The 15,275-nt window shown below is 50.7% G+C and overlaps 3 protein-coding genes across 3 annotated transcripts; 2 read left to right on the top strand and 1 right to left on the bottom strand.

Moving 5' to 3' along the window:
- Nucleotides 1–1,376: 1,376 nt before the first annotated feature.
- On the bottom strand, nucleotides 1,377–9,100 carry PLA2G2F (phospholipase A2 group IIF). Its single transcript, XM_081954730.1, has 5 exons — nucleotides 8,475–9,100; nucleotides 3,446–3,497; nucleotides 2,758–2,902; nucleotides 1,867–1,973; nucleotides 1,377–1,739 (listed from the first exon to the last, which is right to left on the bottom strand). Exons 2-5 carry the CDS (start codon nucleotides 3,483–3,485, stop codon nucleotides 1,573–1,575), a joined length of 459 nt encoding a protein of 152 aa, XP_081810856.1. The 5' UTR covers nucleotides 3,486–3,497; nucleotides 8,475–9,100; the 3' UTR covers nucleotides 1,377–1,572.
- Nucleotides 4,440–8,359, top strand: LOC309392751 (basic phospholipase A2 Sms-N6-like; the record flags this gene model as incomplete). Its single annotated transcript, XM_081954181.1, is given in 6 exon segments — nucleotides 4,440–4,549; nucleotides 6,539–6,557; nucleotides 6,880–7,136; nucleotides 7,311–7,417; nucleotides 8,069–8,187; nucleotides 8,189–8,359. Coding segments are annotated over 6 exon segments (642 nt in total). The 3' UTR covers nucleotides 8,219–8,359.
- Nucleotides 9,101–9,445: 345 nt separating the features above from the next.
- LOC309393016 (acidic phospholipase A2 5-like) lies at nucleotides 9,446–13,239 on the top strand. The gene is made up of 5 exons (XM_081954729.1): nucleotides 9,446–9,587; nucleotides 11,793–11,848; nucleotides 12,133–12,265; nucleotides 12,623–12,723; nucleotides 12,986–13,239. The coding sequence occupies exons 2-5, from the start codon at nucleotides 11,809–11,811 to the stop codon at nucleotides 13,174–13,176; spliced, it is 465 nt and encodes a 154-aa protein (XP_081810855.1). The 5' UTR covers nucleotides 9,446–9,587; nucleotides 11,793–11,808; the 3' UTR covers nucleotides 13,177–13,239.
- The last annotated feature ends 2,036 nt before the right edge of the window (nucleotides 13,240–15,275 follow it).

Raw genomic sequence — 15,275 nt, 5'->3', positions numbered from 1 at the left:
GTCGAGCACCAAAGTCCCTGAGAAAAGCGTCCTTCCCTAATGTTCCATGGTGTAGGGGACTCCAATTCCCACCATCCCCGGCTGATGCCATTTGGGCAGGGGACTATGGGAACTGAAGTTCCAGAGGATGGCGCTGGATTTGGGGAGGGCAGGAAGCATTGCAAGGAAGCCCCAAGGGCAGGAATTCAATAGCATTAGGATGGGAGGCCACCAGGTGATCTAAGGGTTGTATAATAAATAATAATAATAAATTTATTTCTTAGCCGCACCCTCTCCCGAAGGACTCGGTGTGGCGTACAATAAAACACATAAAAAACAATATGGACAATACACACACAGAATAAACGAACACGCGTACATGGAGGAGGTACGAAGATAAGAAAAGACAGTTAAAACATAGTTTAAAATCCCCTAATAAAAGTCTAAAAGTCACAAAAATTAAAAAACCCGTCAGGAGCAGTGTGAACGAACTATGGTTGAGCCAGGCGGACAAAAACAAACATCCTGTAAATGAGCAAGCTTCTTCCAGGCTCTTGCCAAGAGATCTGCCTGATGCTTTGGAGCTGAGCTTAATCCTGAGGAATTGTGCAGAATTCTCCTCCTCTGTGTAAATTTAAGAGCCCCCCCCCACCTTGCTCACTCACAGCTTCTTAAATGATTCAATTTAATCCTCCTCGAGAGGAAGAGCCAACGTCGCGACAAAACAACGTGCGGTCTCGACTGTCCTAGACCGCCGTTGATACTTTTACCACTGCACGGTCCATATGGATCTAAACCTATTAGATATAAGCTCTAAATAGTGAGTTGGGGGGGGAAAGGGGAGGGAATGCTTAGATATTTTATTAATTGATTTCTTTTTTTTAAATATGTTTTAAAGGAGTAATGTTATTGGAGGTTTATTGAAATTGCTAATGAATGCGAGGCGGTGGTTGTGTCTTTAAATACAAATGATTTCAGATAAAAGCATGTTTAAATAGTTATAGTTAAAGGACAATGGTGGTACATTGATATTAAAATACATAAAGATTTTTGATTTAAAATGTACAATTCAATATGGATGAAGTAATGATTGTGGTAGAAATGCACGAAATCCACTTGTAACCAATCGACACGCTTTCTACAAGATGTAATGAAGGATGATTCTTTTTTTGTGTTTTTGTTTAATTAAAACAATAAAAAAAATTCAAAAAAAAGAGCCCCCCCCCCTTGCTCACTCGCAGCTTCTTAAATGATTCAATTTGAATTCAACCACTTTTTTTGGACTCAGCAGGATCCACCATCCTATTTGTTCCCACACTCTAGATTTCTGCCCAAGTTTTCCCTTATGCTCATCTTAGGAGACTCCTTCCCCAAATGTCAAATGAATGATTTAAAAGAAAAATAAACGTTTATTATACACGCTTACACCACACGCAAAGGCTTCCGATCCTTGGTTGAGGTTTGGGAGAACCCGAACACAAGTCTCTGTCTACAAGCCCCCCCCCAAAGGCCCAGGCTCCGGGAGCGGGTGGGGGCACACTGGCCAGGCTGAATGCCGTCCATCTGGCAGGCACCAGAGCGCCCCCATCCCCCTCAAAAGTCGGGGCCGGGGAAACACTTGGGGGTCACCTCTTTGCACATAACGGCGGGATAATGTCGCAGTTTGCGGTTGTAGGTCGGCGCTTCCCTTTTGAAGCACAGGCTGGTGTGTTTGTCGCACTCGCAGGCCGAGGTGGCACACACGGATGCGTTCTTGTGCTCTGCCGGTCGGAGGAGGAGAGAAAATCAGGCCAAGGGAGGGGAGGGGCATCTCAGACTCTTCCCAACCTCTCCCCCCTCCCCCCGCAAAATTGTGAATACCACAAAAAAAAACCTGGGAGAACTCACTACACAGCACGCTGTTGTTGACCATCAGGTATCTGTAGTGGTCGATGTACGGGTGGCAACCTTGGTGATGCAAATGTTCATAGCAGCATTCGTGGTCATAGCAACACCTGGACAGAGAGGCAGAAATCAGATTTTGGAGAGAGGGAGAGTGGGGGAGAGAGAGAGGGGGGGGAGGGAGGGAAAAGACCCAACACAAAAAGTTTCCTTCCTGCACAGAAACTGTTTTAAAGTCCCTTTCCTTCTGGCTCTGGAATGTGTTTCCATGGTTATTCTGCCCGTCCTTTCGAGATCCTGAGGCAGCCTCCCTGGGCAAGAAAGAGAGAGGAGTGCCAATAGCTCTGGACTTACAACCATTCGTTTAGTGACCAAAGTTACAACGGCACTGAAAAAAGTGACTGTTTTTTCACACTTACGACCGTTGCGGCATCCCCCATGGTCACATGATCAAACTCCAGACGCTCGGCAACTGACTCACATTTATGACGGTTGCAGCGCCCCTTTCCCCTTCCTCAGTGGGGAAGCTAGATTCACTTAAGAACCGTGTCACTTGCTCAACGACTGCAGCGATTGCGTTGCATGACTTTGTGTACAACAAAATTTGCGCAACTTAACAGCTCTGGCAAGGAAGGTCATAAAGGGGGGGCGAGACTCGCTTAACAACTGTCTTGCTTGGCAAGTGAAATGTTGGGCTCAATTTGGTCATAAGTCGAGGAGCAGCTATTGCTGCAGAAGGCTGTTGCTCTCCTTCGCACCTCGTCCCACAGCCAGAGGGGTTCACGTGGGTGGGGCTCTGGGCGCTTCAGGAAGGGAGGTCATGCCTCCGGGAGCTGGGTTCAAAAGAGGGGGACGCAGTGGGGAGGGGGAGCCGCCATCTCAGGCGGCCGCACTCACGTGTCTGTGGGGTCCTTCGGCTTCCCTCGCCCGCCCTTCCCGCAGTAGCAGCCGTAGCCGTTGAAGTAGATGAGCGCATTCTTCTGCGTGATCCTCTGGATCATCACCTTGAAGTTGAGGATGCTGCTGGCGGTGATGGCAAACACTGCAAAGAGAGGGAAGAGGCTAGTCCTCAAGAGGTCGGCAGGAAGGACATGCAGGCCAGCATGGGTGGACTCCAACTCCTGGAATTCCCCAGCCAGCTAGTCTGACCTTACCCGTTTCTTTTTCAAACGAACCCTAAGGCATAAATGCTCCTGCTTTGGCTTTGAAAGGGAAGGCAGGCGGAGGAGAAATTTCCCCCTCCTTGGTAGAGCTGAATGCGAGCAAAAGTCCCGAACCAAATAAAGGAGGGAGGGGGGGAAAAAACACAGAAGGAGAAGAAGGTTGGAGAACAAAAGAAAGGGAAGAGTCAGGGGAAAGCAGAGCCTCCCAAAGGGGCTTTTTGAAAAGGCGAGTGGAATTTATTCCAAGAAACTTCAGTTGCCTCTTGAAAAAGCTCTTTTGGGACCTGACATGACTGACAACTGCCATAGAGTTTTAGGGAAAGCAGATCCCTCTTCCTCTTTTCAGTGTGTGTGTGTGTGTGTGTGTGTCCCTGTGATGAAGAGGAGGAGGGTGGGAGACCCCGGAACCTACCATCACTTACCGCTCACCCCCATCACCATGGCTACGTGAGACAGCTGCATCTCTGGAAGGGCCTGGAGAAGGAGAAGAAAGAGACGGTCGCCTTTATCATTCCTACAAATAAGTCATGACTGAGTTGGAAGGGACCTCAGAGGTCATCTAGTCCAACCCCCGGTCCAGCAGGAGACCATCTACCATTCTGGGCAAATGGCTATCCAGTCTCTTCTTGAAGACCTCCAGGGATGGGAGCACCTTCTGAAAGAAGGCCATTCCACAAATTAATTGCTCTTATTATCAGGAAAGTCCTCCTTAATTTTAGATTGCATCTCTCCTAGATTAGATTATCTTTATCCCCTCAGCATCCCTGGTTAATTTCATGCCTTCTAGCATCTTCCTTACTCTTTTTGTGGGTGGGTGGGTGTCTGTTTTCCCCACTGTTTTTGTCCCTTTCATTTTGCTTCTGAATTGCCACCGAGCTGCGGGTCCCAAATCAAGGGAAGCGGGGGGGGGTGTTGGAAAAATATTTCTCAAAGACACCCATCCTTTTGGAAACCAGGAAAGGCTAGTAATAAACATTTAAACCCCGGCAGTCTGCAAAATCCAGCAGGCCCTGCGAGGAGGAAGCTGCCAACTGAAAGGGACTTTCACGTAAGGGGGTTTCTCCTTTTCTTACTCCCCCTCCCGACCTTCCAGAAAGAGCCTGGAGGGGAAACCCACACCAAGAGAGGCAGGAAGCAGAAGTCAAACAAGTGGAATTGTGCAACTTTAGCCCTGCAAGGCTCAGCTGGGTTATATACCTTGTCCCAGGTATGACGGGGAGCCTCTCTCGGCTGGTCACCTCCCACCTCTTTCCTCTGCTCCGGGGGGCTCCATGGGGACCCCCTGGGAAAGCTCAAACCCCACAGATTGGCTTCTCCAAAAGCGAAGCTGGGTGACTCTCCGCCACTGGATGGAACCACTGCAGTTTTGTTCTGGAAGGCAAAGTGACTGTGATGCAAGGAACTTTGGAACGCTTGATGGGGAAATCAGGGCACGAGAAGCCCCCGGGCAGCCAACGTTTCTCTGACGGGGGCCTCCTGGGAGAGTTTTCTCCTCCAGGAAAAGAGATACGAACGGAGAGAACCGAGTCAGAAAGGACCTTGGGGGCCTTCTAATCCAGGGCTCAACAGCCACCAGTGCACAATTTATTCAGCTTTTTGACCCTCGGTAGGCCAACCATGGATAAACCCAAGAAAAGAAAAGTTTCAGAAGAAAACAGAACTTCTTATTCAACTCCATAGGCTAATTTTGTGGCCGCTCAGGAAACAGTCCAGGCACGGGAAAGGTTTTGTGGCTCCGGGTGTTTTCTCTTCTGTGGGAAACGGGTCCAAATGGGTCTCCGAGTGTTTAAGGTTGCCCACCCCTGTTCTAGCAGGAGAGCCAATGCTATTTCACACAAACGGAAGCCCTCCTGAAAGCCTCCACTGATGGAGCACCCACAACGTCTGGTGGCAAGCTGTTCCACTGATAAATCACTTTGTCAGGAAAGTCCTCCTTACTTTGAGTATGGATGTCAGAATACATTTGGAAGGGACCTTGGAGATCATCTAGTCCAACCCCCTGCTCAAGCAGGAGACCCCAGACAATTCCAGGCAAGTGGCTGCCCCGTCTCCTCTTGAGGACCTCCAGTGACCCACAACACCCAGAGGGAAGCCGATCCACTGATTAATTGTTCTCACTGCCAGGAACGTTTTCTTAGCTGAATCTGTTACTTCTCATCCTGCCCGCGGCTGCTTCGGAAAAGCTGTCCTACCTCTCAGGGTCGTTGTGAAGCAGAGACAAGCTGACTAACGGGAAGCCTCCTTGATCACCTGGCATCCTAACTCTAACCCTAACCCAAGCAAACAGTTCTTTTTTCAAAACTCTTGAGCAATTTCTTCTGGATTGGCCTCCTACGTTTGCTTTTTCATCTTCGTTGGAACCTTGATGCAGGGAAAAGGGGCTGCCCAAATTGCCAAGGTCAAAAATTCACTTCTGGCTTCCTGTTTTTGGGAGGGTGGGGGTGTTTCAGGAACAAAGAAACTGAGGGGGGAGGTTCCTCTGGAGCCCTCTATAAACCCCCGAGGGAGCCACGTTCGACTTCTGCAGCTCAGAGTCCTCTCTCTTGCACTGCCAGAAGAGGTAAGGGGGGAGGGGGGGAACGGAGGGCGGGAGGGGGGGCCTTGCACCCCACAGCAGCTTCCCAGAAGTTTCTTCCAGTTCTCTTTCTCCGCCATAAATTAAAATGCATTTGCAAAATTGTAAATTGTAAGGTTTTTGTCCACGTCCAGAATAGAGTTCTTTTTTCCACTTCTGGCCTCCCACCCTCTGGAAAAGAGAAGCCAGGGATTCTCAGGTTTATTGTGGGATAATTTGAGGGAGTCCGTGGATTAGATTAGATTTTAGGTCTTTTTGGGGGGGCCGGGGGGGACGACCTGCCTTTATTATTTTTACAAATAACTCCAGGCAGTAAAGTTATGTAATCCTCCATCCTCCTGGGATCACTGCGCTTCACAGAAAACATTTCCCCAGATGCAGAAAAGTTCCCCCTCACCTGTACAGGTGGCCCTCAACTTACAACCATTTGTTTAGTTTCGAAGTTACAACGGCACTAAAAAAAGGTGACTTGTGACCATTTTTCACAGTTACAACCTTTGTAGCTGAAGATGGGACCCTCCTTCCTGCTGCTGCTCCTCCTGTTGACTACTGGTAAGGGCCAAAGGGTCTTCTCCCCACGGAGGTGGTGGGTCCAACCTTTCTGAGGAACAGCTGGACAGCTGCCCCTCAAGGAAGGTTGCGTTGCCTTCCCTGCACCGTCCAGAGGGGTGGACTACATGATCCTTAGGGTCCCTTCTGATTGGGCAGCTCAGCCCAGAACCCTTCGGAAGACGGATCTGACAGGCATCCAACTGAGTTCACCGATCAAAGCCGACGTTTATTTTAATCATGATTTGCTGAACAAGCCAAGATTAGCAGGATTCACGTAATGTATCAGAGCATAAGCCAGAGTTTGGGGCTGGGCTGCTTAACACACGAAGCCTAACTGACAAACGAGGCTTTGGCCGTGGTGGGCTCTAAGACGGACCTCAACTTTCAGGACCAGGGACAGCAGCAAGGCAAGGAGGGAAGCTGTTTTTTTTATTTTATTATGACTCTGGCAAATGAAATCGGGCAGGACTCATTCAATGACCAAATTGTGGTGGGTCCCATTGAGGTCACAAGTCAGGGACTCTCTGCAATTCCTCACTTTGGTACTGGAGATGACAAACCTAGTCCTCAATTCCTAGGACATCCTCCATAGGACATCTCTAATAAATTAAGTTTCATCATGGCTTAAAGCGGGTTTCTCCCAACGTTTCTCCACTTTAAGACGTGTGGAATTCAACTCCCAGCATGTCCGACTGAGGAATTCTGGGAGCTGAAGTCCACAAGCCTTAGAATGAACACGTTGAGAGGCCCCTTGGTTCCTGCTTCACACGAGACCACAACAATCCCACAAATCTCGGCTGCTTCTCACTTCCGGGGGTTCCAACCGCCCTTTGTCTTCCAGGGCTGCCCACAACCCAGGGAGGCTTGCTGCAACTTCACCGCATGGTCACCCAGATGACCGGCAAGGCGGCCATCCCGTATTATTCCTCCTACGGGTGCTACTGCGGCCTGGGGGGCAGAGGGAGGCCCAAGGATGCCACCGACAGGTAAGGGGGTGACCCACCGCCATGCCCCCCCCATCTGTGAAGCCGGTGAGCCTCCAGGTGTGCTGAGGCTCCGAATCCCAGAATCCCCTCTGGAAAGCGTTTGAAAGACCCCACGGAGGCCAAATGGGAAAGGGGGCTTCCCGGGAGACACCCCTTCTTTTCCTGCTCCCCCAGGTGTTGTCAGAGGCACGACTGCTGCTACGGCTGGCTGGAGGAGTGGGGCTGCCGCCCCCATTTCACCCGCTACAGCTACAGCCTCCGCTGGGGGTACATCCAGTGTGGTGAGTTGCCTTGGGAGCTCTCTGGGGCCATTCATGCACCCCCACAGCCCTTCTGTTCCTGGGCACAGCTAGCCCACGGCCACAGTGGGGACCAGAATCTCTCTGGCCGGCAAGGTGAATCACACCTCATTTTACGGTCTTTTTCCCCCCGCCATGGCTGCTAAGCCAATCACCGCAGTTGCTAAATGAATCACCTGACCATTAAACGAATCCGGCTTCCCTCACTGACCATGCAAGAAAGATTGTAAAATCAGGCTGGGCAGGTGAGCGACCTGATTAACGACCGTCATGAGTTACGACCTTGACCGTTACCATCGTAACTTAAGGACCACCTATCATTACTTTATGGTTCTACTCTTTTATCTGGCTTTCACTTTGTTTAAAATTCCTTTTTGTGTCTTCCTAAAACGCCTACGGGGAGATGGGTGGTAAATAAATGTAACTTAATAATAACGGACAGCTGAGCCTCTGGTTCGAGCCCCCCCTCCCCCCCGGGCCTTTCACTCCCTATGGGACTGTGAAGGGGTGAGATTGAGGGGGGCTGTGAAGGGAGGCTGGGGGGCCAGGGTGGGGGCTTCAGTCTCACGGCTGTGCACAAGACCTGCTCCTTGGGGCTCTCTCTTCCTCTCTCACGGGGCTCTTCTATTGCAGGCAGCGATGCCAACTGGTGCCAAGCGGGGACCTGCCGCTGCGACCGGGAGTTGGCGCTGTGCCTGAAGCAAAATGCAGGCTGGTACCAGAAGAAATACACCCTCTACCCGAACTTCCTTCTGCACTGGGCCGTCTGCCCCCTGCTTGTAGGGCCCGGAGGGGCTTGCCTGGCAGGCTGCCAAGCGGGTCGAACCAGAGAACAGGAAATAAAAACCCCTCTTAAACTCTCTTGTCCTTGCCTGGGGAGGCTCTGGGCAGACACATCCCAGACACACAATGGTCACACACAAAGGGAAGGCCACTCAATGCCCCAAAGTTTGGGGCTGAGAGGGCAACCCCATGAGGGTGGGGGGGGGGAGGGGGGAGCGGCGGTTGGGAGGGCGTTTTTGCATCCGTCTGCACTTACACAAGAGTAAGGCTGGTGGGGTCCATGGTGCTCTCTGAGCCTGGAGGTTTCCTTGCAGACGTTTCATGACCCAACTAGGTTACACCATCAGTGCTAGGAGAGAGGGAGGTTGGAGAAAGAGGAGGAGGAGGAGGAGGAGGACGACTGTGGGGTCCTTGGTGCTCAATTCTGGCCCTATGTCAAGGACCACTGCATTAAACTGCAGGATTTCCTTCTCAAGGATGAATCTGAAGATGGGGGGCTTATCGGGACAGACCCCGTTCCAAGGTTTCCAAAACTTTTCACCCCCGTGATAAAAACGCGGAGGCCAGGAAGAAGCAGAAACTCACTTGGCTGCTTTAAGGCCTTCAGGTCCCAGGGCTTCACTTAGGGCCTCATTTTTACCCCAAACCTCTGGCACGCCCAGATTAAGAAAATGGGCTTGGGTGGACCCAACAGAGAACTGCCTGGCCTTAACGGATCCTATTCGAGAGGTGCAAAGGCCCACCCTAACCTCACCTGCGAGACACACACACACACACTCACTCCATTTGAGCCTCGGCCGGCGTCTTGGACAGCCCCAAACGATGCCCCAAAGGTGTGGCTGGCATTCCCCTGCAGGCCGTAGGAAAAAGATGCTTCCTCCTGCGGGGCCACTGGGAGGGCTGCCATTTGGCCCAGACACCCCCTGCGTGAAACCTGGCTCCTGAGAGGCTTGCAAAACAGACCCCCTTTGCCAAGCAAAACCACTTTCCATTCCCCCCTCCCGCCCCCGCTCTTCCTTGCCCATTTCCGGGGCCAAATCTGTAACAGGAAAGAGGGTGATGAAAGATGCCTGCGGAGGGGCCAAGCGCCGACTTTTGCCACCCGAGTGGACGAAAGGTCAGATTTCTTGCTCGGAGGCAGGAAGGGAAATCGGTTGGAGAGGCCTCTGAAGATGGTCCTCCAGATGAGAGCGTGAAGGAATGGGGAAGCAGGTGCCCTCCCTCCCGCCCCTCCCCTCCCCTCCCCTCCCCTCCCCATAAAATGTGCCAGCCGCAGGGGGCAGAGAGGCAGAGGGAGCTTGGAGGGAGAAGACACGGTGCTTCCGCCCCCCCCACCCCACCCCCAACGCTGACACAAAGGCTGCCCGGTGTAAGTATCCACGCCTTTGCTCTTTCCCCCCAGCCTCTCTTCTCTTTTGGATCCTGGCTATCCTTTTACAGGGAGCCCTCGACTTACAACCGTTCAGCGACCATCCAAAGTTACAGCAGTGCCAAAAGAAGGGACTTAGGACCGTTGCAGCAGCCCTCACAGCCACGCGATCAAAATTCGGAGGCTTGGCAACTGGCGCGTACTCACGACGGTTGCAGTGTTCAAAATTTCCGTTGCTAAGCGAGACAGTTGCCAAGTGTGTTTTACCTCATTTTACCACCTTTCTTGCCACGGTTGTTAAGTGAGTCACTGCAGCTGCTATCTTGGCAACGGCTGAGAGTTGTGAAGAAGCGTCAATGATTCCCTCTTGCTGGGACTGAATTCCGGAATTTAGTTCTGGAAGCAAAAGAGGCGAAGGAGTCATAAAATAAACCCGACGGGAGAGAAAAACACGGATAAGTAAAGAATTGGAAAATATGGTATGTATATATTGTTCGATAGGTAGGAATTGGATATGTACTTGTACTGATAGTAACTATATAATGAAATGAAATGAATGGGTAGGTAATTTTTACTTTAACCACGTATGCCTGTGTAATGGATAGATAAACTGTTATTGCTGTAAGATTTTTTTTAAAAAAAAATATGGAAATGACTTATGCCAGAAATGCCGCATTATTTCCAATGTTTTTAATGTTTACTTAAAAAAAAGGAGAAGAGCAAAAAAAAAAAACCCACCATCCCATTTTAATGGGTTTCAAGTGTTGGATCGCACCCAGTTTTTAAAAACTACTTAAAACTTTTCAAGCAGCCACGGCCGGCCTTGGTTAGATTTGGCTCCGGTCACCCCCAACCGAAATAAGCTTCTCCTGGAAGAGGAGAAAAAAAGGAAGCTTCGTTCGGTTGCAAGTGGCCTGTCCGGGCAGCCAAATTACCCTCCTTTTGCAGCCCCCCTTGCTGCGATTCTCTCTGGTCCCCTGAAAGCAGATGGGCAAAACCAGACCTCTGGGTGTCTCTCCTTGGATCCCAGCAGAAATTCATTTTTTTATAGGTTCCATTTATGAAATGTAATGCACCCGTCCACCCTGGGTGGCTGACAAAGCATCCTTCTCGATTAAAACGACGAGCAGGATAAACTCCAGGGAACAAAGGAGATAATCTGGATTAAAAACAAAAGAGGAGCAAAGGATACGGGACGACCGGATGAGGAGCTGGGGTCAAAACCAGTTTGCTTTTCCGCATGTCAAGCTTCTTGTTCTTCTTGGCCAGGGGAAGGGACCCTTCGTGGCCTGTTTTGGGGAAACTGAGTCACCTTGGCTACTGCGAGACCTCCGAGGGGTTTCGATTTTGGTAACCCATCTTTAGATTCCTCAAGTAACCATGTGACTCACTCAACAACGGCAATGATTCACTGCGGCAAGAAAGGTTGCCATGTCGTAGAAAAACCTCACTTATCAAATGTCTCAGCAACAGAAACTTTGGGCTCAGTTGTGGTCGTAAGCCGAGGACTACCCATAGTTTGAATTTTACAGCCCCCAAGGAGGGTCTCTTCAATCCTCCTTTCGAGGTCACAGCCTCCCTCCATTTTTTTAGGGCGAGGGGAACCTCAACCCAAGTGAAAATCTGTGGAAGGCGAAGCCAGGACAAAGTTCCTTTGCCCAAAGTTCACACCAGCAAGAACAAATCTAGTATTTTTTTTTTAAAAAAAAGATTTTTTTTTTTACCATGGCTAGGTTTCAAAGCAAGAGCGGCCAGCCATTGGACTGGGATGGTGTACGTCCTCCTGCCTTAGGCAGTGGGTTGGACTAGATGACCTCCAAGGTCCCTTCCAGCCTTAGACAGAATGCTATAGACAGAATGTTTATTTCTGTTCATCTGGAGACAGCTGCTCATTAGAATCTTTGCTGCTTTAATACATCTTAACAACCATTAAAAAGGAAGAAAAACAAAAGGATTCCATGATCCTAAAATTAAGCCCCTTTTACCTTCTGCCGTCCATTTTTTCATTTCTCAAATTATTTTGGCCAATATTTCATGTTCGAGGGGCATCGGATTTTTGGGGGGAGGAGGGCAGCAGAAACAGCCCCAAAGCCCACCCTCCATAAATCGGACGCCCTGCGAACCTTAAATGTTGGCCAGAATAATTTGAGGCGTCGAGGTCATAAACCAAAACGAAGGACGTTAACGCAGTCTGCTTGCTTGCAGGTCTGGATTCGAGAGGATGAAGGTTTTGTGGATGGTGGCTGTGCTGCTGGTCAGCGGTGAGTGAGTGAAGCCGAGAAGGGTGGAGGGGGAATACAGGAGGATGTGCAGATAAATTCTCCCTTCTCCGCCGAAGGCAAATGGGGGTTAAAAGCTGACTTTAAGGACCAACGTCGTTAAGCGAGGCATCATGGGATCCCACCTGATCTTACAATCTGTTTTTTGGCCATGGTCATTAAGCGAGGAACAGCTGCATCTGCCATTAGAGAGAGAGAAGCGGAGAAAGCGTCCCTTCTCCTTGGGGAGGGTGTGTGTGTGCTGAGACTTTTCTGTCTTTTTAAAGCCGAGGGGAGCCTGATTGAATTCGGGAGGATGATCAAGGAAGAGACCGGGAAATCCCCCTTCCCCTTCTACACCTTCTACGGATGCTACTGTGGCCTGGGGGGCAAAGGCCGGCCACGGGACGCCACTGACCGGTAAGCCCCCAGGCTCCATGACTTCTCACCCCCCAACAGTCCTTCTCTCACTTGGGCTGCGGGGGGGGGGATGGAGGGGGGAGGAGGCCGAAAGAAATCCGGACACTCAGCAACTGATTCATATTTATGACGGACACACTGGGGGGGGTGTTTGTGTCATGCGATCCCCTTTTGCAATCTCTGGACCAGCCAAATCAAGGGCCCCCACAACTGCATTGCTCACTGAAGAACTGCAGGGAACCAGGAACGTTTTCCAATCTTGGGGTGCAGGGGTCTCATCACCCCCATTGCTGGACGGGGGACTTCCTTTCGGCTAACTCCGTCCGGCCTTCCCCCTCCCTCCCTCCCTCCCTCCAGCTGCTGCTTGATGCACGACTGCTGTTACGAGAATCTGACCGACTGCCACACCAAAACAGACCCCTACCAATACAGCCGGGAGAGGGGGGTCATCCATTGCGGTGAGTGGGCTGCCCGGACCCCGGTTCAAATGTTTTCCCACCCAGAACCAAGATCCTTTCCTCAACTTCGAGCCATCTTTGACTTAAGGTGTCGTAGGGTGCAAAACCCAGCCTGTCCACTAGATGGCTGGCAATAGGAATTCCTTGCATCTCTGCTGCCCTCCGGTGGCCAGGCCAGGATTGGCAGCCTCACGAGAACACGGGCTGAGCAGCCCTGGGAAAGGGTGGGCAGGGCTAAGCAGCGGCTTTCTTCTCCTTGCAGAAGGGGGCACCTGGTGCAAGAAGGAGATATGTGAGTGCGACAAGGACGCGGCCATCTGCCTCCGAGACAATCTGGACACGTACAACAAAGAATACCGCTTTTACAGGGACTCCAATTGCAAGGAGGGTCCGAAGAACTGCGAAGTCTCCGCAGGCCAGGACAACCCCCCCCCTCAAATTACACAATTGTAGTTGCGTTACCCTATTTTTCTGAATGCAACACTGGTTAATAAACGGGCGCCAGCTTGGCACAAACGACCGGCTTGTGACCTCTCTTATTACGCATTTTTTGTGTAAAGTGCACACACAGGATAGGAAACCGGCTTGGCCTGTTGCCCTATCAAGATTTTCTGATCCCCCGGTTGCTTCAGCAAATTAGCATTCTAGTCCTCAAGGTTCTCAATAAAGGAATTAGAGGATTCCTTCCACCAAGCCAGGATACAGAGTCAAGTTCAAAACCTGGGGACCGAAGCAAGAGGCTCTGGAGAGGCTCCCCCCCCAAGATCAACTTAAAACAACCCATTTAAGATTCTAGTCCTCAAGGAAACCCTTTGTGCAGCGACACATTTCCACTTCCACAAAAAATAATAATAATCAGTGGTGTAGAGGCGGCCTGGATCTCTTTTCACGTCACTGCCCAGAGGGCAGGAGTGGCTGATGGGCCATGGGGTGGATCTTTGCGTCAGAAGACCTCTTCCTCCCCAGAGGAATCCTTTGTTTACATTGCGGTTTTTACAAACGACCCTGGCATTTTGTTTCCCTCTTGTGTTTTTGTTCCAGGCTGATTCCACGCTTAATTAGAGTTGCCCAAAATAAACACACTCACAAGGAATTGTTGGCACAGCTGGCATTGCACACGCAGCGGGAAAGAGCTTTGTGTTTGCTTTTCGTGGGCTGCTTAAAACAGCTTCCCGGGGCACAGGGCACAAGCCCACGTGAGCTCCGTGATCTCACTCCTGGCTCCGGTTGGGCGAAGGGCTGGGACTTTGATGGCTGGCTTTGTTTGTCTTGGAAGCCAAATACAGGTAGGCTTACAACAGCTCATTTAGTGACCGTTTGAAGTTGCAACGGCACTGAAAGAGAGAGAGATTGGGGATCGTTTTTTCACACTTACGTCCGTTGCAGCGTCCTGGGGCCACACGATCCCCTTTTGCGACCTTCCGAACAGCAAAGTCAATGGGGGAAGCCAGATTCACTTACCGACCATGATTCTAACAATATAACTGCAGGGATTCACTTAACAACAGTGGCGAGAGAGGACATAAAATGGGGCAAACGTCCCATGACGACTACCTTGGGCTCAATTACGGCCGTAAGACGAGGACCCACTGTGCGCAAGTAAAGCATGGCGGAGAAGCTACGAACACGGCTGCCAAAAGGGAAACCGAGTCTGGAAGTCGCACGGAAGCTGCCCGTATTTTAAAAGATCACACAAGATAATTTTTTTAAAAAACCAAAGAAGGCAAAGGCTCTTTGCTCACTTTTAGGGACACAAATAATGCAGCCCCTGAATGTCCAGAGAAAGAGGCTGGAGAGGCAGGAGGGGAAATGAGAGGAACCCCAACGGGTAAATTCGCATCCAGCTGCCCACATTTTCATGGCCTGGTAGGATGGCTTCACTGTGGCTCCACCCAAGGTCAGATTGGGAGCCACGGACCAGTTTCCCCAGTTCCACCAGGTTGGAATTTTGCCAGCGGTTGAAAAGCCACCAAAGATCCCTTGAGGATAAGGAGTGAGCAAACTTCTCCTTATCTTCTCGGTCCTTCCTTCAAGGGCTTCCTTTGACCTTCCTCCCCGCTGACTTTGGATGCCATCCAAGCCCTTCAACATGCGGAGGAAACTTGGATGGGCTCTCCGTGGTCAGAGAGCTAGGAAGCCGTGTTGGCAGCTGAGAAGAAGGGGGGATTATGCCCACAATGGAGACCTGGGACGTCTTAGGGTGTCCTTCCACCGTCCGTGGGTCAATGCACAGCTACGGATGGATGATGGCGAGAAGGTCCCACAGCAGACCTTCTCTGGAGCGTGAGATGGCAACTTCTGGGCCGGATGAAAAGGAACGTTGCGTGTCAGGACTTATTTCCGTGTCCTCTGCACTGGGCAGGCCACAACTGAAGCCCCCCGTGTGGTTCTGGGCACCCCATTTCTGGAAGAAAGCGGATGATTCCGAGAAGTGAGAAAAGGATTTAGAAAAACCAACTGGAGGAACGGAGAGATTTAAAAACCAGAAGAAGAAGAGAAGAAGAAGAAGCTGGGTTTTACATACCAGAAAAGAAACGAACAAGCAAGATATT

Source organism: Natrix helvetica (assembly GCF_964273705.1).
Source record: "Natrix helvetica genome assembly, chromosome: 5".
NCBI lineage: Eukaryota > Metazoa > Chordata > Lepidosauria > Squamata > Natricidae > Natrix > Natrix helvetica.
The sequence above is the reverse complement of the archived record's forward strand: the minus strand, read 5'-3'. Positions and strand labels throughout refer to the sequence as shown.